Raw genomic sequence first — 24,688 nt, forward strand, 5'->3', positions numbered from 1 at the left:
ATGGGCCGACTGCTGTGACCAAAGTCTATCCAAACTCAATACCTACAAAGCCAACATGCTGGCTATGATCTTAAAATAGCCTAGAGGTCCTTTGGTCACTTCTGAGGTCACTTCAGCTGTATTGTAGACCACTGGACCATGTACATGTGTGGATAATCGGTTTAACACCAATTATATCATCATTGGGGAAGGCACTTCAAACAGTTTTCCTCACTGGATGCAGGTAAAAAATGAGTACTACCTGACTTTGGCTAGGCAACTCCTCTAGAATGGGACATGAAGCAGATGTCTCATGTTTGAGGAGAGTTAAACCTTGTGCATGTTAAGAAACCCAACACACTTATAATCTATGATATGTGTCCTCGGACACTAGTTTGTGTGACAAAATCAACCCTATCAGTCTGGTTTTACCAAGTTTGTATTTACCGAACAAAACAAGTCTGAGGTTTTATTCCAGAAGGCTGTCCACCAATTATGTGATACAAACAAACAAACAAACAAACAAACAAACAACAGAAACCTAGAGTTTACATCATGTATCCACGAGATAATGGTTTGTCAAATAGTCCCTCTTGAGGCAATTATTGACATTTTGAGTTTCAAGTTCAAATTGTCAAACCTAGCTAAGATGAAGTTCTGTGTGTGCCAAAAATGAAACCTATTCAATGTCATTTCCAAACCTCTCGGAAACCCATGCACGTAACATCTGCAATTACTGCTGAAATTCATGAATGTAAAGTAGGCATTTTAGGGGAAATAGTCCCAAATAGTATGTGACCACAGAGAAAGGTCAATGACCTCTGTTATGATTTGCCCAGAGAAACAGTCTCACAAACAGTTTGCAAATGGTTTGTCCTTAGAACCTCCTTGGTCCTTCCAAGGTCGTTTAAAGTTGAGATTCATTTTCCTTGACCTTCAAAAGCCAATAAAGGAATATTCTTTCCTTGAACTCAAAGTGAATTACACAATAATCATGTATAACAAGCACAATGTAATGCCTCTCATACTTTTTGGCACTGTTAAAGCTGACAGTTTTGAAATTTACTGTTAACAGTATGTTTCATCTCATCATGAAAGTTCATCTGTGTTGGTAGTAATCATAAAATGTTGAACTTTATTCCAAGAATTTCCAACACAAAGATTAAACAGAACTCAAATTTCTAACAACCACTGTTGCCTTCATCAGGATAATTAATGGCCAATTACTTCAAAATGTTATGTTTCACATCAGTATGTTTCATCATCAATGACATGTCACTTTTGCTGTGCATGTGATGGAAGATACAGTCCACTTTGATTCAGAGATGTACCCATTTTTCTCACCAGATCCCCAGACTCAGAGTTAAACCATCCAGCTTCAATGGCACATATAAATATTCCATGGCTGTCGGCTGTGTAATTAACGTGATTAGCCACGCCATTCACACCTCGTGTAGCGCAGTTTTCCACTTCAATGACATCTGCTGGTCATTTGACAATCCCTCATTGTGGAGGGTCACAGTACTGATTAGATCAAATCTGCACATTAGAATGCCAAAGAGGGTTTGACGTCAGCAGGCCCCGAGGCTCCCCACGGGCGAACCACAGACTCAGCACATGAGGACCGGGGAGGACAATGGTCGCCACGGAGATCTAATTGGTTACCCCGGCAACGGGAGAGCCGAGGAACCAATGCCGTGAAAGCCTTGAAAGAGCAAGTACGAGCCCATCCTCATGCACAACTCCCTGAGCCACTTGTCGGGAGATCGCAGTGCCGAATTGCTTCCCATCAGAGCAAGGGCAGTCAGTCCAGAGGACGTGTGGGAGACTGCGGATCCTTCCAGACCTGACTGTGGAGGCAGCGCGGCCGTGGTGAAGCTTCCCTCTCTGCTAGCGGAAGATTTTCTCTCATTCTGAAGTTCATCATTCAAAGGTAGGAGCTTTTTTAATGCCTTGATATCTATACTATAGTAGATGGATTTTGCCCATGATACTGTATTTTCCCTCTCTGCATGTGGAAGTTTTTCTCTCAATCCCGAAGTTTGTCATTCAAAGGTAGGAACTTTTTTATGCCTTAAAGTTGCCCTAAGTATTTGACAGGCCGATAGTACGCTGGGAGCATTACATTTCAAAAGTCGTTTTTTGGTCACTTTTTAAAGTCGAAAGTTGAATCAATCCTATCCTACCCATACCTCATTTTTATGCCTTAAAAGTGCCCCTAAGCATTATCAGGCCGATAGTAATGCTGGGAATATTAGATTTCAAAAGTTGGTTTTTCTCACTTTTTCACGTAGTAAGTTGAATCGACCCTGTCCTACCCCACACCTATAGTTGATGAAGTTTTCCAGTGACTGTGTGTTTTATGATGTACTTCAACCCACAAAATCTCATTCAACTCATCACTATGATAGAAATAGCACTCTTGCTATATGTAAAGTAACTTAGACTAATTCTTCTTGTCTATATTGGAGCTGGAGTATTGGAAAGTTACAGAAGTTACTGATTTGCCATCATTTAAAGGGGTTTGTCACTATGTTTTTCTGATCAAACACACTGACAATGTAAATGAACTGTGTGGAAGATTATCACTTTTATGGAGTCTGGTAAAGAGTTTATATAGGCAAGGACTCTGTTTACAGACAGCAGGTTTTATGTGCTAGCGTCAAACAGTCCCAACAATGGGAAAAGATTCACGAGGATCCCTGAGGAATCGTCATGGAACTGATTTGAGAATTTTTTTGGAGTTGGAAACATTTTGGGAATTTGGATTTGAAAACAATTTGGGATTTGGGAAAAAGTTGGGAAATGCTGCTCTGAGTTTAGCATTTAGTATAAATGCTTCATTCTTTACTTATTATGTGGTTCTATACTTATTGGATGGTTCAGACTTTTTCCTTGCATTAGTTTGGAGAAAACTTTCAGCTACATGCTACAGAGTAAGTTAGAAGAATTTTATGGCGCAAATGTATGAAAGAAATAGTCATGTTGAGCTGATATGTGTGTTAATTGCACCCAAAGCAGTTTCAGGGCAGTAAGACTGGATTTTCAAAGTCAATTTCCTGGTCATTTTTTGTAACAGTTAGTATGAATCAACCCAGATTTCAAAGTACACATGTATACTGATATCTGTGCAAAGTTGCTGACGGAAAACAGTTGCCTGTTTTGTATCCTTAGCTAATGTTCTTGCTCTTTGTTCCTCACGTAGCTTGTTTTTTTACTATTTCAAATGCTTCAATGTATCAAATGATGACAATATGTGCTGTCACTGTAGTAAATATCAATCAGATGGACTTATGCAAGATACTTCTTGTTTTGCTGCCCTGAAATTGCATTGGATCCCTTAATCTACGGCTTTCAAAGGTCTAGCCATTCGGCACCAAATTTGTAGTTATTCGGTTAGGTAGCCAGGAGAAGATTAATCTTAATGGTTTAAGTTGCTGGAGGATCTGTTGAATTTTATCTTTTTACACTGAGGGCTGGGCTCCATGTGTGTGGCAAATGTCTTTGGTTTTTGATCACTTCACATTGATTTGGTCTAAGACTGGCATCTGAAACAGAGATGATTATGAATCCAAAAAGACTATAATTGAAATCTCAAGTTAGTAAAGTCTATCTGTTTAGAGAAAGAACTCCCACCCATATATAGAAAAAGATATTTTTCACACCAATTACATGAGGTAATGAGTCATAATGAATAACAAATATTTTCCTTGTGCTTCAGTTACGTGTGATGAATGAAAATGATGAATAACTAATTAGGCTTACAAAACAAATGTTTTGCCTTTCACACCCCTGCATTATTTTATCTAAATCCTGTATAACATTACAGTCTCTAGCAATCTCAGAAAACATACTGAGAACAAAGTACAGAATCTGATGTTTGTGTGATACAACCTTCAAAACAGCAATCAGCCTTGCTGGATTCAAATGCTAAAACGTTCAAATGACAGGAGAATATCTTCAATGGAACATTTCATATTGTAGAAATAAATCCTCAGAAGATTAGCAAGTAGTTTCTTTGAAAAAACGTTTCTATTATTTTTGAAAGTAAGCTATGTTTATACTCCATGCTACATCTAGATCATTTTGTATCAAAGAGGTGACTACAACCTAATTTTCATAAGGAGAAACTTTAGTCTTGTCTTTTCCTGCACCTTTTTTTTTCATTTTCAGGGTGTCTTGGGACTGTCATGCACAAGATTAGGTCAGCATGGCTTAAAAGAAAGCAACATAATTTCACAGAAATTAAAGATTCATGAAGAAAAACTTGGGCATGTTCCAAGAAACCCTGATGACTCATGCCGTGTGTACCTCTTGGTACTGGGGTGGAGGTTGGGCAGTCTATGGTTCATGGTTTATTGTTTAAACGAAATCCATTAGTGACAGTACATATACATGACTTCACTACTCTTCCTGGAGTCTTAAGTTGTAACATGTACATGACATATGCTCATGCTCATAAGAACATGGTTCCCAGAGTCGCCCGCTTCATATTTCTGATTTGCAAAAAAAAAAATTCAGTCTCGGAGTCAACTCCAAAATGCTCGTATTTTGGTTGAAGGAGGTCCCTTCCCTTCAGTGTTGTTACAGTTTTTCCATCTATCAATGCAGTGGTTTCATCAAAGGTTTGAAATTTAATTACAAACTAGAGAGGCCGACATTTGCTTGGGAGCAAATACAGCATATTTCAGTCCATCTCCCTCCCACGCAAAAGTGGACTATTCCAAACTTACCCCAGTGTAAAACTGGCAAAGATTCTCAAATAAATGAATTATATAGTAGCTATGAAATTGAGAACAAAGATGCAAGAACAAGCACATTGAATCTCGAAAGCTTTACTAGTCTTATTACAGGTATGCAAATACTAACAATGATGAGATTTGATACATTTTGAAGGTCTTAGGCACATAAAATTGAATGTGTGGGTCATTCCGCACGACTTACGTGCAATGTGACCTCAGGTAACCCGCAATGGAACACGTGTTCCATGGCCAACGACAGATGGAACAGGCCATTCTTTAGATAGAACATGGAACGGGTATAGCACTTTTGGCCCTTTTTTTGCTGAAAATAGCCGATTAAAGTCCCCCAAATGAGTCATTTGGAAGTGGTGTATGCCAAATATGTGACTGCTATTCTGTAGACACATGTTCAAGGTACCCTCATACCGAATTTCAGATCATTTGGTTGTAATACCAGGGCTCAGGATCCAAAAATCCATTTTTTGGCGAAAAATGCCCCAAAAAACCTTCATAAATTTTTTTCAAAGGCATGTATCAAAAAAATGAAAAAAACGCCTGGGGGTATTGGCTCACTCTACCTCTATGCCAAATTTCAAGTCATTTGGCTGAATGATGGCGGAGTTGAATCCCTTTGACTGTGTGGCAGGAGGAGAAGAAGAAACATCAGAGAACACAATATATTTCATCCATACCATAGTATGGACTGAAATATAACTAGCCTGGTATGTTGACTTCATGGCTCCTATCATGCCATTTGGGGCTATCTTAGGATGCCTTGGTCTGTTTATATTTTTTTTTTCCCTGTCGCTTCATATATTTTCTAAAAGATCTGAGAACCAACAAATCAAATTGGCGTGGCCTAAGGTACAGATGTTCTGACGTGATCTGGAAGTTAGAGTATTGTACGATTGGCGTGCCAGGCACTGCGTGTTCACCACGTGTACCGTGCACCCAGCAACCACAGGCCGGCACCAAGTATTTCTGTTTCTCACAAAAAACATGGAACCAACAATGGCCGGGACAGAAATAGACATCCTGTCTTGAAAGGTCAGGCCTTATTTGTTAACCAGCGATCAAACGACGATCGCCTGTCTGATTGATAGATGCCCACCCATATACCAGACGAGGTTGGCCCGACCTGTGACCACTCGCCCGTTCCCAAGAGATTTCCTGCCGTGCCGAACAATGCGACGGAGTTTGCGAAATTCACGGCCACCCATGCGAGCTTTAAGCCTCTTTAATCCCAGCTTGTGTAGGAAAACTTGAAGCAGAAAATCTGCACAGCGGGGTAATACCCGGAATATCAAATGCGACGGCAGCGGGCAAAGCGCTGATCAGAAATAGAACAGTTCATTGTCCTTTTTCGGGTTACGTCCAACAATACTCTTTGTACTACAGCACCTGCACTCCTTACAGTTGAGGCGACCAAAAAAACTCTTCTGAAAGAAACTAATCTGCACTACTCATTACCTCATCTTGATGAAATGTGTTAAGTAAATTAACAGGTTATAATACCCCTACAATAGTACAATGCTTGAAAATCATTATTTTTCCCACAGTACAGGCTGAATAAAAGTTCTAAACAGTAACTATGTGGCTCCTGATGTCCTACTGAGGGACAACTGTGTGTGCGAGATGTTAGTTAGGTTGAGGAATGAATCCCCTCTTTTATATGATTTTTCCCACAGAACTGTGAGGATGACAGCCTCTGCAGCGGCAGGTTTGCCACTCTTCCCTCTCACCATGCTGGTGTTGTGGACAACATTCGGGGCTGTACAGCAGGCAGCCTGCATGCCAGTGCAACCCCCGCCATCCCCAGTACATGGGGATGGGATGGTACCACCCTGGTTCACCAACACGCAACCCAACTCTACTGCAAAGGTGGAGAAAGTAGATCCAGACCCTGCTACAGCAACACAACCCAGCATTAGAGATGTGGGGGTGAGTACCAGTGTAAGTGGAGTGACCCATACAACAGGCAGACTCCCAACCACGACAACACAACCCATCCCCAGTAGTACCACCTGGGATGGCGTCTCCACAGCATCTACAACAACAGCCCCCCTGAGTAGTACTACCAGTACTGGTACACATGGGGTGGATGTCACTGCAGACGGGACTGGACAACCCAAAAATGCCATCACCACTACTGTCACCCCACCACCCGAGAGGACTGGTATAGAGCAAGGTATGTCATGAAGTTTGTACACAATCATATAGTTATGATACTGTGGTAACTCTACGGATGGCAATATTATTTGCTTAGCAACATCAATTCTTTAAAAAGGTTAGAAGTACCAACTTTCATCAGGCTCTTTAGAAGTGCATTGAAGGAAAAGGTAAACACATATACCTAGGAAGAGAATTTTTCAATGCTGTTTATGGTTACTGATAGAGTGTTTGAGTGATACTATCAAATGATTCAACATTCTCTGTCCTTGGTGCTGAAAATGTATATTCACAACAACCATTAGATGCCAAATCCCTCCATCTCCCTGTTTCCATTACAACACACAGCAATGCCATTTTTCCTAAGCAACACTTCCTACCCTAAACAGGTCCGGATGCTAAGGTGACAACTCCAGCAACAAAAGGTATAGAAGCAACCTCAGTTAGTGAGGTGAGTGAAAGTGGGGACAGAAGAAGTGGCAAAGGTCTCAGACACGGTTGGCAGGGGGATGACAGTAGTGTCTTTGGGACAGCAACCGAACAACCACAAATGAGGAAGAATGGTGGATCCTACCAAGCTACTACAACTGATGCGCCAGCACAACAGACTGAGACAAAACCTGACACTACTCCCCTGGACACAACATCAATGAAGATGAAAACCACAGAAAAGCCAACTGAAAGCAGCTCTCACCAAGAGAAAAGTACACAGCCACCAAGTGATCCTAAAACTGTCCAGTCTCAGAGCACAACAGCAGATCCTACAACTACCCCCTCACTGAGTACAACAACACAGTCACAAAGCACAAAGATGGACACTACAACAACCGAATCACCAAGCACGGCAGTAGATCTAACAACAACCCAATCACCAAACACAACAGCAGATCCTGCAAGTTTGCACCAAACACAGGTAACACCTAGAATGGGACAGAACCAGAAAAATCAACAGGCCACAGATGTTTCTGTAAGCTCCCAAACAACAATCATGACAGCTGCTGAGACCACCACTCTTAGGCCAACAGTAGAGATGACACAGAAACATGACATCCTACAGCCAGCATTGCCCGCACACACAGATGAAAGAGTACAAGTGGTTACAATAGGAACAGACCAAGAACTTCCCAAAGGATGGCAACGGGATGGAAGCTCAGTCCAAGATGGTGGGGAAAGCAAGAGTGTAGAAGAAACTGTCCAACCTGGTGACAAGAACACGACCAACAATAATGTATCTGCTATTCTTACAACAGAGCCAGTCATCATACAAGAACGCAAAACAAGTGAACAGACACCCACCACAGCTCAAACAATCTCTATACAAACCACAACAGCCATGCCAGATGGAACAGAGCAGTCCACACAGAAAATCCAGCCCACAACTCCACAATCGAAACAAATCTTTGTAATGGAAAATGAACAAGGTGTTACACAGAGCCCAGACAAGAACCAACACTGGTCAACCACTTCACAAACTACAGTAGTTATCAGCAGGGAAGACAGGATAGGTACTAAGCAGTCAGCTGAAATGGAACAGAAGCTGACCACTCCTGACCCAACAAGGCCTGCGGAGGATGACCATCAACTGACCACTTCCTTACCTGTTCAGCCATCAAGTGCAGGGGCATCTACCATCACACAGAATGAGAATCTTCAGACTGCACAACAGCAAACAAACATAAACAATGGTGAGAGTTCACCTACCACTTCACTACCTGCAGACACTCAGAGCATAACAACCACATCCACAGCAAAGGCTACCACAGAAACAATGCCCACAGAAGTTCCAAGGTACTTAGAAGCTGAGGTTTTTGCTCCAGAAGAAGTGACAGTCCATGAAAGGCAAGACGAAGAGGAAAATCTTGACCAAGATGAGCAGCCAACTGTAAGTTCAAGCCAAGAAGGCGGAGATGACAGTTGGCAGCAGCATGTAGAAGTGATGGTACATGCTGAAGTACTGTGTGAGGAGGTACCTGATGGTGTGGCTGAGTTGCCTCTATTTGCAGATTCTGGCCTTCACATACAAGCAAGTGCTGAGGATGTCTCTCAAGGAAGTGGTGACAGATCTGTCCAGTCAGAATCTAAGGAGACTTCAGAAGAAATCTCAGAGGATATAGATGGGCAGGATGGTATAGATGAAACTATGGTGACTACTACTGTGGCAATGGGTGACGAGGCTGTTGAGAGAATTTTATCTGAAGACTTTCTCCAAGATGAAGGCAAGCATGCTGAAGCCATGTCATTGTTTACAGACTCTGAGGCAGAACAGACTGGTGAGGAAAAGACGAAGGAACCAAAACAAGAGGAGGGAAGAAAAGTTCAAGAGGAACTCACCGAGAAACCTTCACAAGTAATGGAACTTGTCACAGAATCAGCCGATCAAGATAGAGAAACAACAGAGCAAGTCACTCAGTCACCCAATGAGGAGAGGGGAACAACAGAATATGCCACACAGCCATCCAATCAGGACAGAGAGACAACCACTGTTTACCAACCACCAATCATCGTCACCTATGGCCCATTTGATCCCCTAGTGGCAGATGAAGAAAGTGAGGGTATCCTACCAACAGATCTGACAGTCCCAAGCAAGGATGGAAAGGGGTCTGCATCAGATAAAAAAGACAGCATGTTGGCAAACCTAGCAGAAACAACCACTCAAACAACCACAGGAGTGGCAACAACAGATGAGAGGATGGGAACAGAACTGACATCAGCAGCACCTTCAAGAAAAACAACTGCGACAGCAAACACTCTGTTCACAGAGGAAGAAGAACAAGAAGTCATCTCATTTGTTTCAACAATGCCTGTGTCTACTACCACAACAGTGGCAAAAACTACTTCAACTTCAAAGGCAATGACTAGTGACACTAGTACAGCAGAAGAGACAACAACAAGCACTGTAACAGTTCCCACAACACCATCTATAGGTGCAACAACTAAGATGTCAAAGCCATCAATAATCCCAACAACCAAGAGGCCAGTCTCTCTTACTCCAACTGACAGACAAGCTACCACAACACAAGACCCCTTAGACTTTGAAATGTTCACAGCAGAAACAGATCTTGCAGCTCACATGATAGGAAAAATAACAGCTAATCAGGAAGGTACCAAGGATGACAGCAATGCATCTGAAGATGAGCTATCAAGTCCTGCTCCCACAACGGAAGACATGCTTGGACGTCTCTTCAGCACAGAGTCACCTGATGAAGCCTCTACTGTGGATACCACACTGAGCAGCACACTATCCCAAACAACAGAGGAAGACTTCCTATCAACACGTAAACCCTTTGCCAAGGAGGATGGAACAACAGTACCGAACACATCAGTAGAAAGTACAGAGCAACCCAAAGCATCAGAAAAACTATCATCAGAAACTGTGACACAAGCCACTCCAAGAGTAGAAAATACAACATCAATGGTGGCTAGTGCAAAAAATATACAAGACTTAACAACACAGAAAGCTGAAAGTTCAAGTAGTGAGACAAAATCAAGCACCAAAATACCATCTTCCATGAAAACAGTGACAATGTCACCTTCAGTGAAGAAGACAACAGCTAATACAGGTATGAAGGAGGTTCAACCAACTAGAAATGCTCCAGCTTTAAGAGATATCATAACTGTCAGACTATCTAAGACAGTAGAAGTGGTGACGGAGCCAACTGTGGCAAGCACAGAACAAAGTACAACAACCACCAGGAAATCAGCACCTGGGACATCGACCTTGGACACAAATATGACAACAGTTTCACCAGGTGTAGCTGGTCAAAAGTTAATGGGAAGCACAGGTGAACCTAAGATGATGACCACAACAAGAGGAATTGAGACAACAACAGTTCAGCCTGCAGCAACAGAACACACTACAACAATAACCCAAACATCTGCAGAAGTAGCATCGGAAGGCATTCAAGAAAGTCTGAATGTTGATGCCTCTATCGACACTTCATCAAATCAGACAGGAGAAATTCTTAACACACCATCTCAAGCAACTTCTGCAACAGTCCAGCCAACTTCAACAGCTTTGTCTGAAAAAGGCATGCAAACGACAGAAACAGACATTTCTACTGCGCGGCAACATGACATTGAGGTCACAACAATGCTCCCCAAAACTTCAACTGTCCAGCCTGCACTAGTAACAACTCCAAAGGTGATGGTAAAACAAAGCACCACAACAGCAGAAACTACTGAGGATATCAGTGTGCCTGTTGCATCTACAAAAACAACAGCAACACAAAAGGTGGAAGAGCAAAGACGCTTGCCTGCAATTATCACTGTGCTAACTGCCCAACCGCCTGTTACAATGGATGAACCTGACTCCTCAACAAAAGTGTGGATACCTGAGAGTACAGAGCTAACTTCAACCTCTGTAGTAACTGAACTTACACCAGAGATGACAGTTGAGCCTACAACATTCAAGACTGAAGCTGAAAGAGAGAAACATGCAGGAAAAATGACAGAAACAACTCCTGCGCCAGTGAAACCAACTGAAGCAAACACACAAGGTACAAGCACAACAGAACCAACAGACAGTACCACCACAGAGGCAACGGTTAGTCCATCAACATCAGATATGGTAACAGAAGTTTCAACAACTTTGGATGATGTGGAAATACTGGATATAGACCAAAGTGCCTCAGGACGGGAAACAGCTGGGAGTCTTTACTTAGACAATGGTAATGAAGTCATACCCTTCCAAAAACAGGGAGAGGATGGGGAGAAAGAGACCCCATTGGGCACCACTTCAAAACTACCAACTGAGGAGATGAACACTCTCACTGAAAAGATGAAGAAATTAACAACAGAAGCAACACCAAGACCCACAGAGCCTATAACATCGACTTCTGTGACATTTGGTGAGTCTGATCAGCAGCAGAACATTTTATCATCAACTGAGCGACAAACAGTATCAATGACAACCAAGACAACTACTCCTACACCTGCAAAATTTAGTACAACAAAGCAAAGCGAACCAGAACCTACAACAACAACAACACAAAGGAACATAAAAGCAACTTCAAGTACCAACATAGATACAACAGCTCTCCCAACAAGTCTCTCTACAACTTTAACTGATGCAGACAAAACTCAACAGCCAGCCTCACCATCCACAGCAACACTGACTACCAGCATCATGATTAACAGGGAGTCAGAAACATCCACAATGGTTCAAGAAAAGCCAAGCTCTGCTAAGGTTGTGCCTGTGACAGAAAGATATCTTCCAGCAGTAGTCATCAGTGTTTTGACAATGAGACCTATTACCACAACACCAGTTACTACAACCATACAACCCAATAAAGCAACAAAGAATGACTCTGCAACAACCTCAACAGCTCTATCATCAACAGAGCTGAAAAACCTGACAGCAGAAAAGGTACTGTCTGCAAGTACCACAACAGCAAGACCACAAACAACAGAGAAGACTAATTCCACCAAAGCTATGCTGACAACAGAGTCACCACTGTACAGAACAACAACAGTCCCTCAAACTGATGATGATGTGACAGAGAAAACCAATGACAGAACACCAACAGATGCACTGTCAACCATATCTTCTAACCAATCAGCTGCAGGCAAAGAAGCAGGTAGCCTCCATGAAGGCCAGCCCTTAGACAACATGGACATGGTACCTACTACAGAGCAAACCAAGGGTAAAGATGTCTCTAGTACAACTGTGGCACCTTTTGGAGCAACAGAAACATGGGAAAGAAAAAAGGGAAAGATGACATCAACATTTAAGACAGCAGAATCGTCAACAACACAAGGGATGCCTCTGACAACATCTGGTAGCAAATACATTGAGGGAAAAGTAACAGACAAACCAACAAGGCAGATTGCCGAGACAACAAAGAGTCCAGAAGCCAGGACACTGTCAAATCCAGCCACCACATCTCTCTTTGTCCCAAACAAGGAATCAGGCACATTGCAAGAAACAACAAATGAGACTCCTAAAGTTGTGGGAACCACAGAAAAAATTTCAACTGCAAACACCATTGCTGAGTCAGAAGGTGGAGCCACCACTACACAGCCTAGCATCAAACAGACGTTAAGAAGCACTACCCCCACAGTGCCCACTGAGAGGCCAGTGAGGAATGCAGCAGCCATCATCACTGTACTGACTGCCAGACCACCAAGAGTTCAAACAGATACAAGTTTCCCAAAAACGACACCAAGTACTACCACAGCAAAAGCTTCTACAGTTGCACCAGTTAAAAAAGTGGAGGACACAACTTCAGGGCATATCCCAAAGTCTGTGGTGACAACAGAAATGGTAGAGACAAGCACAAGTGCTGTACAAGCTAAGACAAACACCCCTGCACAGGACACAGCAACTGTACTTTCAAGAAGAACAGAGTCTGTTACAAAGGATGGGCCATTGTCAGTTACAGAGATGTTACAAAAGGATTCAAACACAACACAAGAGAGAGCCACGACATCTGAAATGCCATCAGACATTTCAGAGAAAACAACACTTACTGTAAGACTGGCACAGGTCACAGGCTTTCATTCCACCAGCACAGGGGACACCACCGAGTCCACAATGTTGAACACACAAACACTGAGAAAGCTCAGTACTAGACAAGAAACAGCAACAACCCCTCTGCTCCAAGAGACGACATCAGTTCTTCCTATCACACAGAGTGCAGGAAATGCACAATTGGCAAATACAGAGTCAGAAGTGGAAAATGGTCAGGCATCAGACAAAGCAGCTCCAAATGGTACCGTGGTTATCAGTGAGACAACAACACTGGCAACAACAACACCTAAGACAACTACACATATTGGAGATGGCAAGGTTACCACTGACAAATCTGCAACTACAAGCAGTGCAGCCACAGTGACTGCCATGAAAGAAACTGAAAGAATGGTAGACGTAAAGGATGCTGCATCGAAAAAGACGTCAAGAACAACACAGGCACCCAAGTCAACAACAGCTGAAATAACTGTACAGCCTACCAAAACAGCTAGAAGCACTTCCACACAACTGATGGACACAAAAACACGGGAAGAAAGCTCTACACCAAGGGTAGACACAACTACAGTAACAGCTAAACCAGAATCCGAGGCACCACAGGACACAACGACCAGGATGTCAACACCTAAACGACAGTCTACTGAGAAGATGGTAGCCACAACAGCCTTGGGAATAGAACCAACAACCAGGGGTGCACAGGAAACAACAACTCTGCAAGGAATGCAATCAACAAGTGGGTCTGTCAAGGTGATTGACCTGGAGGATGAAGCTGGGACAACAGAGTGGATGGGTGATGGCAGAGTACCACTGTGAGTAGCAGAAAGAACATTCCATACTTTTTTTTGAAAATAAAATGAAGAATCCTACCCTGTAACTGCAGATACGAGAGATACGAATACCTATATCTGCTCATCCTACAAGCAATGTTTTATATCAGTCTATATGGCTACATTTTCTATAACTCATTTTTGACATTGATCTTTGATCTGAACAAGTAATGCCATTTCTAAGATGTCAAGTTAGATAACTTAAGTCATTGTGACAAGTCTTTTTCTACAAACTTAAGAGGAATTCCTTAAGTTGTATAGCATATCTACTGGAGTCTTTTGTTTGCAGGTCAGATGTATGGAACATGTGAATTGTGAATGATTTTAAGTTGTACAGATCTAGAACTATTTCCTTATGCAGAAAAGTAAAATAATGTAGTATAACCATTAGCTAACTGGTCATGAGCAAATGTAAAACAATGTGAGAGCATGCGAATGTATGCTTACCATTATGTAAGATGATAGAAGAAAGTTATGTTTTGTACATAATATACGTAGTCTATAAAAATCCATTCACAACTTCGTTGCAGTATAGCTGGTCTCATGAAAAATTTAGACATGTTGTAGCCCTAACATTTTAGAATATCTCAATAGTCTTGATGTATAACACTTGTACTGAAAATAAATTTTACTGGAGACATAAAATTCAGCCTTTAGATTAAGCTGTCTTCTTCTGAAAGACCTGACGGTGTACTGGCATTCTAAAATTCTATAGATTTCAGTTCAGGACAATTGACAAGGTATCTCCACTTCAGATGTTGCTTTGTTAAGAAGGAACTTGATTATTGAATAAATCATAGTGAAACATGTAATAGTGTTGGATAAATCTTCTGTGTGAAACTACATGTTTGCAGATATGTGATACCTGATGCTGCTAACAAGAAATGGTTTGCCCAGCTCCATACCTTAAAGAGTGACCTGCAGACGTACTCATACACCAGGTTCTGTAGTGACTTGATCAGGAGTTTGATCCGCATATCTGTACTACCTGGGTCCTGGACATAAAGGAGAAAACAGTGATTTCATGAATTTCATTTACTTATTTTACCAGTGGATTACATGCAGGCCTAGGCCTGTGGCCTATTTTTCAGGTATCCTTGGGTGCAGCAACAATGTCAAGTCGTTAATGACAGTGCATTGAGTGCACTACTGCAGTTTAACATTTAACACTTGCCATGTGCCATAAAAATTGCAGTGGTCTTATTGCCCTCTGACAGGGACATTTAGATTGGTCCTAGATATGAAAAAACCCACACGTTAAAGAAACCGACACACTTATAAAGAACAATAGATACAATAACAATAACAATGTGAGCCATGACATCAGCTATCAAAAAAGAAAGGGTTGATCTATTTTACAAAGGACCACCTACCAATCTGCATGGAAAATGCATTAAGTAACCCCTTGAAAAAGTAGTTTGTCCTGACCTGAGTGGTCTCCAGGGCTCTTTTGAACAGCCTAAGGAAGGAGGCCAGACTGAAGCGGTACATGTTGTTCAGCTTGGACAGGTCACTGATCACAAAGAACAGGGTGCTACCACTCTCAGCCAGGGGGAGGTATGCACTGCGCTCCTGGATGGAAAAAAATCTCCTTCGTTGATAGTTGTACTTGTGACACAAAGTAAGAACCGCACTCATATATGATACTATAGCTTTTTCCATCATCTCTTTTAGTAGGGAGGGGTAATGAGAGAATATGATAGATGGAAGAATGGATACAGCTTGGAAGGACTGATGGATGAAAGGAAGAAAAGATGTATGTATGGATAGTTGGATGGATGTATGTATGACTGTGTGTATGTATGTATGTATGGATGGATGGATGAATGAATGGATGGATGGGAAGATGGATGGATGGATATTGGTGTGTGTAGATGGTACCAACTCCTTTTAAGATGATTTTTAAATGTTGGAGTGCTTTAGAAGAGACAGAATGTCTGTCCAAAGCACTTCTCCATAAAAATCAAGGTGACCACACCTCAGTGTAAAAACGCAGGTTTCCCTACAGAAGAAGACTTAGTAAGTGTTCCACAGACCTTGTCCAGGGAGTCCTGCAGTTGTATGGACTCGTTGAGTGAGTCTGTGATGGTGATACTGCTGGCCTTTGTCTTGTTTAGGGAGTCCAGGAGGTCTTTGTTCTCAAGGATGTTACCCTGGGCATTGGCCAGTTCCTAATCAAATACAACATGCACACAATTGTAAACTTTAACTTTAAGGCCTATTTTCATAACATACCACAAGCACATCACATGCATAACCTTGTATCCACCAACAAATATAACCTAACTAAAAGAGTATCAGCTACTGAAATTTTGTTCTCAGCTTATTACTCTTTTATACATTTAATAGTAGCAGATCTTTCAGTGGTTTAATCTGGAGTCCAATGGTTGGTCACTATAGTGAGGTTTGTCTGTAGTTTAATCCCTTGGGATAAAATTATACCAGTGTGACAGGCCACCATATACCCCTGGCCAGAAAATAACCAGGTACATGTACATTCTGGCCAGGGGTACATCCGTAACAGCAGAGCGTTTGGCTCAGAACCAAGAGGTCTTGGAATCGAACCCTGCCATGTCACCGATCTTGTGCCCACTTTACACGACTTTCCTGGATGGTGGTCTGGCGAACCCCATCTGGTATTAGCCACAAAAAGGCAGAAGAATCTTCATCTAGTTGAAGGCGGCTGCCTCAAAATGAAAGAAGACGAAGACTCCTGACCTCTAGCAGGGATTCCTCCAGCTGGGCCAGCTGCACCTTCAGGTCCTCCTCCTGTCGGAGCAGTTCCGTCTTACGCACCTCCAGCTCAGGCTTCTCATGCTGGATCGTTGTGGCCAGGAGCTGCACAGGAACAACAAGAAAATCCAATCAGTCAGAGATAGCAGACATGCACACACATGCGCGCACACACACACACATACACACAGGCTTCTCGTGCTGGATCGTGGTGGCCAGGAGCTGCACAGGAACAATAGGACAACCCAGTCAGAGATGGCAACCCTTCCACTCCTCTCCACACAAACATACACACAAGTGCGCACTCACACACACACACACACTTACACAGACACACTTACACAGACACACACACACTTACACAGACACACACACACTCTCTCACACACACACACTCTCTCACACACCAACAAGCCAAAAACAACACTTCCCCCCTTTATCTTTCAATGAAGTAACTTGTTACAGGACAATACATTACAACCCAGAACAACCTTCTACCTGCTGGGAAAGCCATTCAGCACCAAGGATGCATTGTTCCCAAGGCCAACCAGCTGAGGGAAAATTATCTCAGGTCCTGCCCGCCTTACCTGTCCGCGTAAACCAGCCCTGGTGGTGGTGAAGTTGACCTCTGTGATGATGGAGGCTGCGTCCGGTGGTACCTCTGGGTTAGGGTTCCGAGTGGCCATGAACAAGCGGAAGTCTTCGTGGTAGTCTACTACCTTGTCTCCTATCTGGACAACAAAACGTGGGCCTGCAAACATACAAGACATAGTGTTAAAATGGGCTTCAAACTGAAAGTAATTAATGGTCATGCAGGTCAATTTCATGCATGACCACAAAAAATCCAGCTTCATTTGCAAGGGCTTTTTGCTACATACATGTACATACATTTTTGCCCTTTTTTTAAGAAAGACATATTCACAAATTCTTTCCTGCGGTTTAAATTTATATGCTTTGACAAAAGGCCAAAAAAGGCCAGATGCCAACTCACACTCACCCACTCTGTCACGTAGCCGTTGGCCGTAGGGTCAGATGCCAACACTTTTAACGTTTAAAAGCAGAAATTTTGGGGGAGGGGAGCAAATCTGTCTACATGTCAAATGCAGAATACAAAGTACTACATTGTAGTACTAACCTTGACTGGTGAGGTCTCCCCTCAGCAGAGGGTACAGGATGGGCTCCACCCCATCCATCTCCTTGATGAGCAGGGTTTTCCCGAATCTCACCGCCAGCTCCAGGGCAGTGGTGAAGTTGGCATCCTGAGGGAGAGAGACGGGTATCATAGGCTGTTACTATCTTATACTATCATGAAAGTTTATCATTCTGTGTTGTGAAAGAGGCTACTTACACCAGGGCCCACCACCCTTCACTTAACCACAACAGGGGCCAACATTGACTACCAGATACCTTTGACCCAGTGTTGGAAAGAAGCCACGTGACAAGCCTCACTGGGTCAGTCTACTAAGGAATACCAGAGTGGTCGAAAGCTCTAGATGAGAGAACTGTGTTGGATCAAAATAAAGTTTTAACTCTAAACCTACCCTTACCTACATCCTCTATTTGCAGAGAGGATGTAGGACTTGGGAGCTAAAATAGGTTTGGTAAGCAGGCTAATCTCTCGATGCCTCTCAAAAGGGTCTCACACCGGAGTAGGTCTCACACCAGAGTAGGTCTCATACCTGCTGGTTGACAACTTCCAGTCGAGCCTCCTTCAGGTGGACCTTGAGCCAATCGGCCGCGCGGGACGACGGGTCGACCAAGAAAGGTCGCAGGTGACTCTACAAAAGGCCAACAAAACTCAAGTCAGAAATGTTACCCACACACATTATGAATTACCTTCACCCATAGTGATCCCCGTGGTTACCGGCAGAAAGGCAAGAAGCAGCAGTGCAAAGCGTGAGCGGCAGCTGTGATACAGGCATCTGCCTGATGCCGTGGTTATGGTAGTTAATAATAATAAGAATGCCATGGTTACGATTTGTTAAATGTTAAACAGAGGTGCACAAAACGTGGTAAATAAGCAAAAATAATGGCTCGTGTTAATAAATATGCAATAAAATATGTTCATAATGCAATAATAGCATGCTGAAAGGTGGCAGTTAAAGGCAATTAAAAGCAAAAGGTTACAAAAGTTAATGAATTTCCACAGAGAAAAACATTCATTTTTGGTCAAACTGAAACTTTTTTTCTATCATGAAAGGTTCTTCTCTGTGAAAGTATGGCGGTGATGTTATGAATATTAAATAAGCGGTGCGGCACAAGTTGCACAAGCAAGCAGCAAAAGCCATTTAAAACATCCAAGATTCCACAGTGTGTTGTTATTAAAAGATATTGCACTGCATGCATGGCATTGTTTCCGGTGTTTTTTCTCCCAAGTTCCCTTATCCCGACTTGGTCTTACCCCCGCCTTCATGTTGTTGAGCTGTTGGCAATGCCATTAAATACGTTGGGCCATGCAGAGCACATACACGTACAGTCCGCGATGGTTTGATGCGATGAAGGTACCAGTGATGTCAATCAAGTCAAGGCCAGCACAGTTAGTGGCCAAGACATGTCGTAAACACAGAAATAACAATGTTGGATTAATAAGCAGTCTTTAGTGTCATTGGTTTTATCTTCTGTCCATGCATGGGAGGCCATGTTAAATTATGGCACGACATGTCGTAAACACAGAAATAACAATGTTGGATTAATAAGCAGTTATTTATTAATGTCTTTAGTGTCATTGGTTTTAACCCTTTATCCATGCAGTCATGGGAGGCAATTACTAAGATGTGGTTTAAAATGCTGGCAGAAATGTCAAATACAGATAGTGGCCAAGACATGTCGTAAACACAGAAATAACAATGTTGGATTAATAAGCAGTTAATGTCTTTAGTGTCATTGGTTTTAACCCTTTATCCATGCAGTCATGGGAGGCAATTACTAAGATGTGGTTTAAATTGCTGGCAGAAATGTCAAATACAGATAGTGGCCAAAATATGTCGTAAACACAGAAATAACAATGTTGGATTAATAAGCAGTTATTTATTAATGTCTTTAGTGTCATTGGTTTTTAACCCTTTGTCCATGCAATCATGGGAGGCCACGTTAAATTTACTATGAAGTTAAGTTGCTGGCTGTCACATAAAGTTTGTCAGTCGATGAATGAACCTGCACATTTTGTCAGTATATGTCATGATCAGCTGCAAAATGAAAGGAAAATGCTGGACGAGTAACAATGAATGATTATGTCGTCACAGTGCAGACCAAAATCATAATGGACACTGGAATAACAACAGTATACAACAATGCTGCAAAAACAAGTCTGTCAGAAAGTTTTGGAGATTTGGAGCAACCCCTTTTGCGTAGTTCAGACTGGATTATTGGTACATTGTAACTCATACTCCTCCATAGGGACCAACATATACATGTACATCTGTACAGATCTAGATGTACGTGATAGAATACAAACTCAGTGTAAATCACAGTGTAATGAAATGTTTCTTGTTTAGAAAAAACTTTTTGCTACATGAAACATCTTGCATCTTGGAAAACGGTCGAACATGAGCTACCACAAGACCACATACATGAGCTACCACAAGACCACATACATGTACATGTATGTTACCTGATAAAAAATCAAATTTTCCTCAGCTTTGTATGAACACAATTTTTTGAAATGATTCTGAACTCCCTGACTTTTAGAAAACACACATAAAATAGTAACATGAACAGGATTCCTGACCTGTAGGATGACCAGTGCATTCTCCATGGAGAGGTCATCGGAGGGCAGCCCCTCGCCCTTCCAGCCGAGCTGTTCGCGCTCGCTGCTGAGGAAGCGCCGCACGTCGAAGCCGGTGAGGTTGGTGGCGTCCATCCAGGCGGCCAGGGTCTGGCGACGCTCGTCCTCCGAGGTGCTGGCCAGGTACGTGATGAAGCCTGCGGCCAGCTGGGCGCGCTTTGGGAGGGTGTCCAGCTCTGACTGCAGCTCTCCAACCTGAACAAGTGACAATGTATCAAATAGTCAAAATCAAAAACTTGCCAGCATCATCATCACAAACACTTATTTACATGCAGCTTCAAGCAAACCTCGGAGTTAGATATGCAGGCTTACAAACATGTAGGTGTAACAGTTTCTTTAACAGAAGTGTACAACCAGCCAAACAAATTACTACAGTCTGCGTGCTAAGCTAGGGGGCAGTGATATCAGCTCCTTTTTAACTACATGTACATGTATTTGTTTTAATTAAAGGATTGACACAGAAACATGTAAGTCAAAGTTTGACAGTTTGACAGGTTTGCTGTGCCTGTGCAGAATGAAAAGGGTCACACCTGTGCGTTTACATAGCAGAAAAACACCATACCTGTGAGCTCCACCTCTTGTACTCATTGTCCAGTTTGCCCACAAGATTCTCGGCTGCAGCAATGGTTTCGTTGGCCTTGTCCACTTCAATCTTCAACTTTGCTGCTTCTGTTGTCCTCTTCTCAAATCTGTAATGAGTACAGCAAGATATTTATGTATGATCATATGATATTGTCTTCTGTACCCATACTACTACCATAGTTAGCATTTGAAACATATGAAAATGACAGTTACTGTAGTAATTTTTTTGAGTAAAAATTTCGGAACTTACTTGTCTCTGAGCTCAGCTACTTTCTGGTCAACAGCGTCCAGCGCTTTCTGTAGCTTCTCCATACGGTGTTCAGCCTTCTGCAGGTTCCTGTACAAAAGAAGTGACACTGTAGATTCCTGCAATTGCTACAAATGCAAGACATTCTCGCTGTAAAGTCTTGTGTGAATAAGATCACGTCTGTAACCGAGATTACAATCGAAAGTGATTGGTCATTAATTATCCTGATGAAGGTGACAGTGGTCATTGAAAATTTGATCTCTGTGTATCCCTTGTGTTGGAACAAAGTTCAACATTTTACTATAATTACTACAGACATAATATTATGTAACTGTTCAACAGTAAGATATAAAATGACAGAAGTGGGTACTTTTTGAGGCCAGCTTGCTCGGTTTCCAGAGGTTCGATCTTCTCCAGGACGCGTGAGAACTCCACGTTGGCCCTCACCCATGACGCTAGTGGAGCAGCGGCAGTACTGGCACGCTTGGCATTCTGGGTACAACAAATGTAAAGAAAACAAAACAACCTCATCAGTTTAAAAGCAACCATCAAATCAGGACCAAATCAGGAAGGGACAAGGGGGAAAGGGGGCTACAAGAAATATTTTGAAGATCAAAAACTAAATATTGACAATATTCAAATAAGATTGCCTAATGAAGGCGACAGTGGTCGTTGAAAATTTGATCTCTGCATAACCCTTGTGTTGAAATAAAGTTCAACATTTTACTATGATTACTGCCAACACAGATGAATTAATTCCAATCTTTATTTTGTGAAGAGCTAAATATTTCTAATAATTCAAAACTTTTAACTTAAAGATAACTGAAACTATTTCACCAACTAGATAAAGAAAAGAGGAATTTTAACAAGATTTTTTGTCACCTTTGGGTCAAACGATGCCTTGTTCTTGTGCAACAGTTCGTCCACACTCTCTCGTATCTCCGGAGTGATCCTTCGGGCATCGAAGGACATGATCTCCTCTTTTACCCCACGTTTGGCAAGGAAACTAGAATGGAATATACACAACTTTATTCATTTGTGACACCAAAAAGCAAACATTACAGCAGGGTTAAAACTCCAAAATTGCAGGACATTTGCCTACACAAATTACAATGGACAAGACAGGCAATACATACATCCCTCATATACATTACAACACATTATTTTTATACCAAGCAAACCTTCTGACTTTTGCACAGATGAGGTTTAGGAAACATAAACCATGACTTATGACAGTTCTTTGAAACTAGTGAAACACTACTTGACTGTACACAAAATGCAAGGGCTAAATCTTTCAGGATCTATTTTTTTGTAATTTTAGAAATGACATGATATTCGACAATCCAACAGGTGGTTGTTCCATGAACTCTGTTCACAGATGACCTCTGACCTTTTCATGCTGACCCATGAGGTGTCGAAGATGCCCATGAGTCGCAGCACGCTCTCCAGAATGTCGCGAATGATGTCGGGCGGCGCACGCAGGGACCGAATCTCAGACAGTGAATCTGACTTGATGTTTCCTGTAAAGAACACACAGCAAAAACTTGTCAAATCTTTCATGAATTGGCAGAAATAAATAATGACAAAGACAATGAAAATGAACTTTACTGCATATTCACGCCCCACATGGGCCAAATGCAGTAAGTTAGATAACAAAGGTACAAGGGTAGAAGGAACAAGTGTTACATTGCTGCTCTACGTCTCTATCTATAGGATTTCTTCTCTGTAATAAAAAAATGAAATTTAGCAACAACAGCCATTTCAGATTCAATGAGTTTCTTGAGAGTTGTGGTTGGACATCTAGTATTGTGGTCAACCAACTGTTAAATACTAGACTAAGTATGAAATATGTCATTCTTTGGAGAAAACTAATTAGAAGGAATTTCAAAGCCCTTGCTCACCGACGGCCTGCTTGGCCTCCTGCACCAGAGGTTCCACCTCGGCCAGCTCGATGTCGATGGCTTTCTTCCTCTTCTCCAGCTTACTGTTCTCCTCAGCCGTCTTCTGTTTCAACACCTCCATCTCACTCTTCTGTTCACTCGCATTCTGGGCAGGGAAACAGGAAAATCATAAAATGTATAAATGCATACAAAAACTAGACCAAGCAGGGCTCGAAATACTGGGTGCATGTGTACCTTAGTGCACCCAAATTTGGAGCTGTGCACCCAATTTTTTTCTGTTGGTGCACCTGAGTGCACCCAAATATTTACATAGGTTTACGTATGTAAAGATGTTAAATGTAATATACAGCATAATATAATATATATTCTTAACAAGTGTTAGAAAAACAATAAATTGTGTTAGTACTTTCTGTAGAAATGAAACATAATAAGTTTCTTCTGACATTCTACTTATTTTATATGGTACACCAAAAACATTTTTTTGTGCACCCAATTTTTTAGGTGCACAAAAAATATGCACCTAAAAAGTGCACCTACATGTATTCGCAAAAATGAATTTCATGTCCTGCTGAGAAACCAGCTGGTGCATAGAAACATGCACAAAGAAGCCTGGCCATGGGCACAAGAACAACTGTGGGAAAGTTGGTTCCTGACCAATTTATGAAAATGGAATGCAGAAGACAATACTCCACTATCCCACCTGCATGCTGGCAGTGATCTCCCTGAGAGCTGCATCAGCCTCCTCCTGTTTCTGTGCCAGGAGCGCGCTCTGTTCTGCTGCCTTACCCTTTAGCTTATCCACAAGGGCCTTGGCCTCGTTCAGCTTGGCCACACCAGCCTGGAAACACATCACATTACATGTGTGAAGTCAGTTAAAGATACCTGTATAGCTATTTGGGTGGAAAGAAAGTGAAAAGTGAAAGTGATCTCGAACCAGTTTAGTTCATGGAAGAGCTATTCTTCGTGACAAAGAAGACAGACGCTATGTACAGTATGTACAGGTTCATTGTACCGGGGAAATTTCCCTAGCTCTTTTTGGCAAGCACAATGAACAGTGGACCTTGGCTTATTGTCTTGTCCTAAGGACTGAGACCCTTAACAGCAGCGTGCATGTCGGGTGAGCGACAACAGCCGGGATTCGAACTCCCAACCTCTTAATCCAGAGGCAGGATCGCTAACGACTGGACTATGTATGTTACGAACAATCATATAGAATTTAACATACTTGGCTTATTTGTAACATTCATGATTTTTTTTA

At 42.1% G+C, this 24,688-nt stretch overlaps 1 protein-coding gene across 1 annotated transcript in view; it reads right to left on the reverse strand.

Moving 5' to 3' along the window:
* LOC109470648 (cytoplasmic dynein 2 heavy chain 1-like) overlaps positions 1–24,688 on the reverse strand; it is a 71,165-nt gene that overhangs the window by 12,837 nt on the left and 33,640 nt on the right. The window contains exons 56-71 of the mRNA XM_019769676.1: positions 24,131–24,268; positions 23,431–23,575; positions 22,920–23,049; positions 22,412–22,535; positions 21,900–22,021; positions 21,533–21,619; positions 21,263–21,389; positions 20,644–20,895; positions 19,318–19,338; positions 18,596–18,694; positions 18,052–18,175; positions 17,504–17,667; positions 16,902–17,021; positions 16,220–16,354; positions 15,612–15,755; positions 15,089–15,178 (exon numbers count right to left, since the gene is read on the reverse strand). Of these exons, the coding sequence (XP_019625235.1) occupies positions 15,089–15,178; positions 15,612–15,755; positions 16,220–16,354; positions 16,902–17,021; positions 17,504–17,667; positions 18,052–18,175; positions 18,596–18,694; positions 19,318–19,338; positions 20,644–20,895; positions 21,263–21,389; positions 21,533–21,619; positions 21,900–22,021; positions 22,412–22,535; positions 22,920–23,049; positions 23,431–23,575; positions 24,131–24,268 (2,022 nt within the window). The remainder of the gene's footprint in view (positions 1–15,088; positions 15,179–15,611; positions 15,756–16,219; positions 16,355–16,901; positions 17,022–17,503; positions 17,668–18,051; positions 18,176–18,595; positions 18,695–19,317; positions 19,339–20,643; positions 20,896–21,262; positions 21,390–21,532; positions 21,620–21,899; positions 22,022–22,411; positions 22,536–22,919; positions 23,050–23,430; positions 23,576–24,130; positions 24,269–24,688) is intronic.

This window comes from Branchiostoma belcheri, unplaced genomic scaffold (genome assembly GCF_001625305.1).
Source record: "Branchiostoma belcheri isolate BF01 breed outbred unplaced genomic scaffold, Haploidv18h27 scaffold23, whole genome shotgun sequence".
NCBI classification, from domain to species: domain Eukaryota; kingdom Metazoa; phylum Chordata; class Leptocardii; order Amphioxiformes; family Branchiostomatidae; genus Branchiostoma; species Branchiostoma belcheri.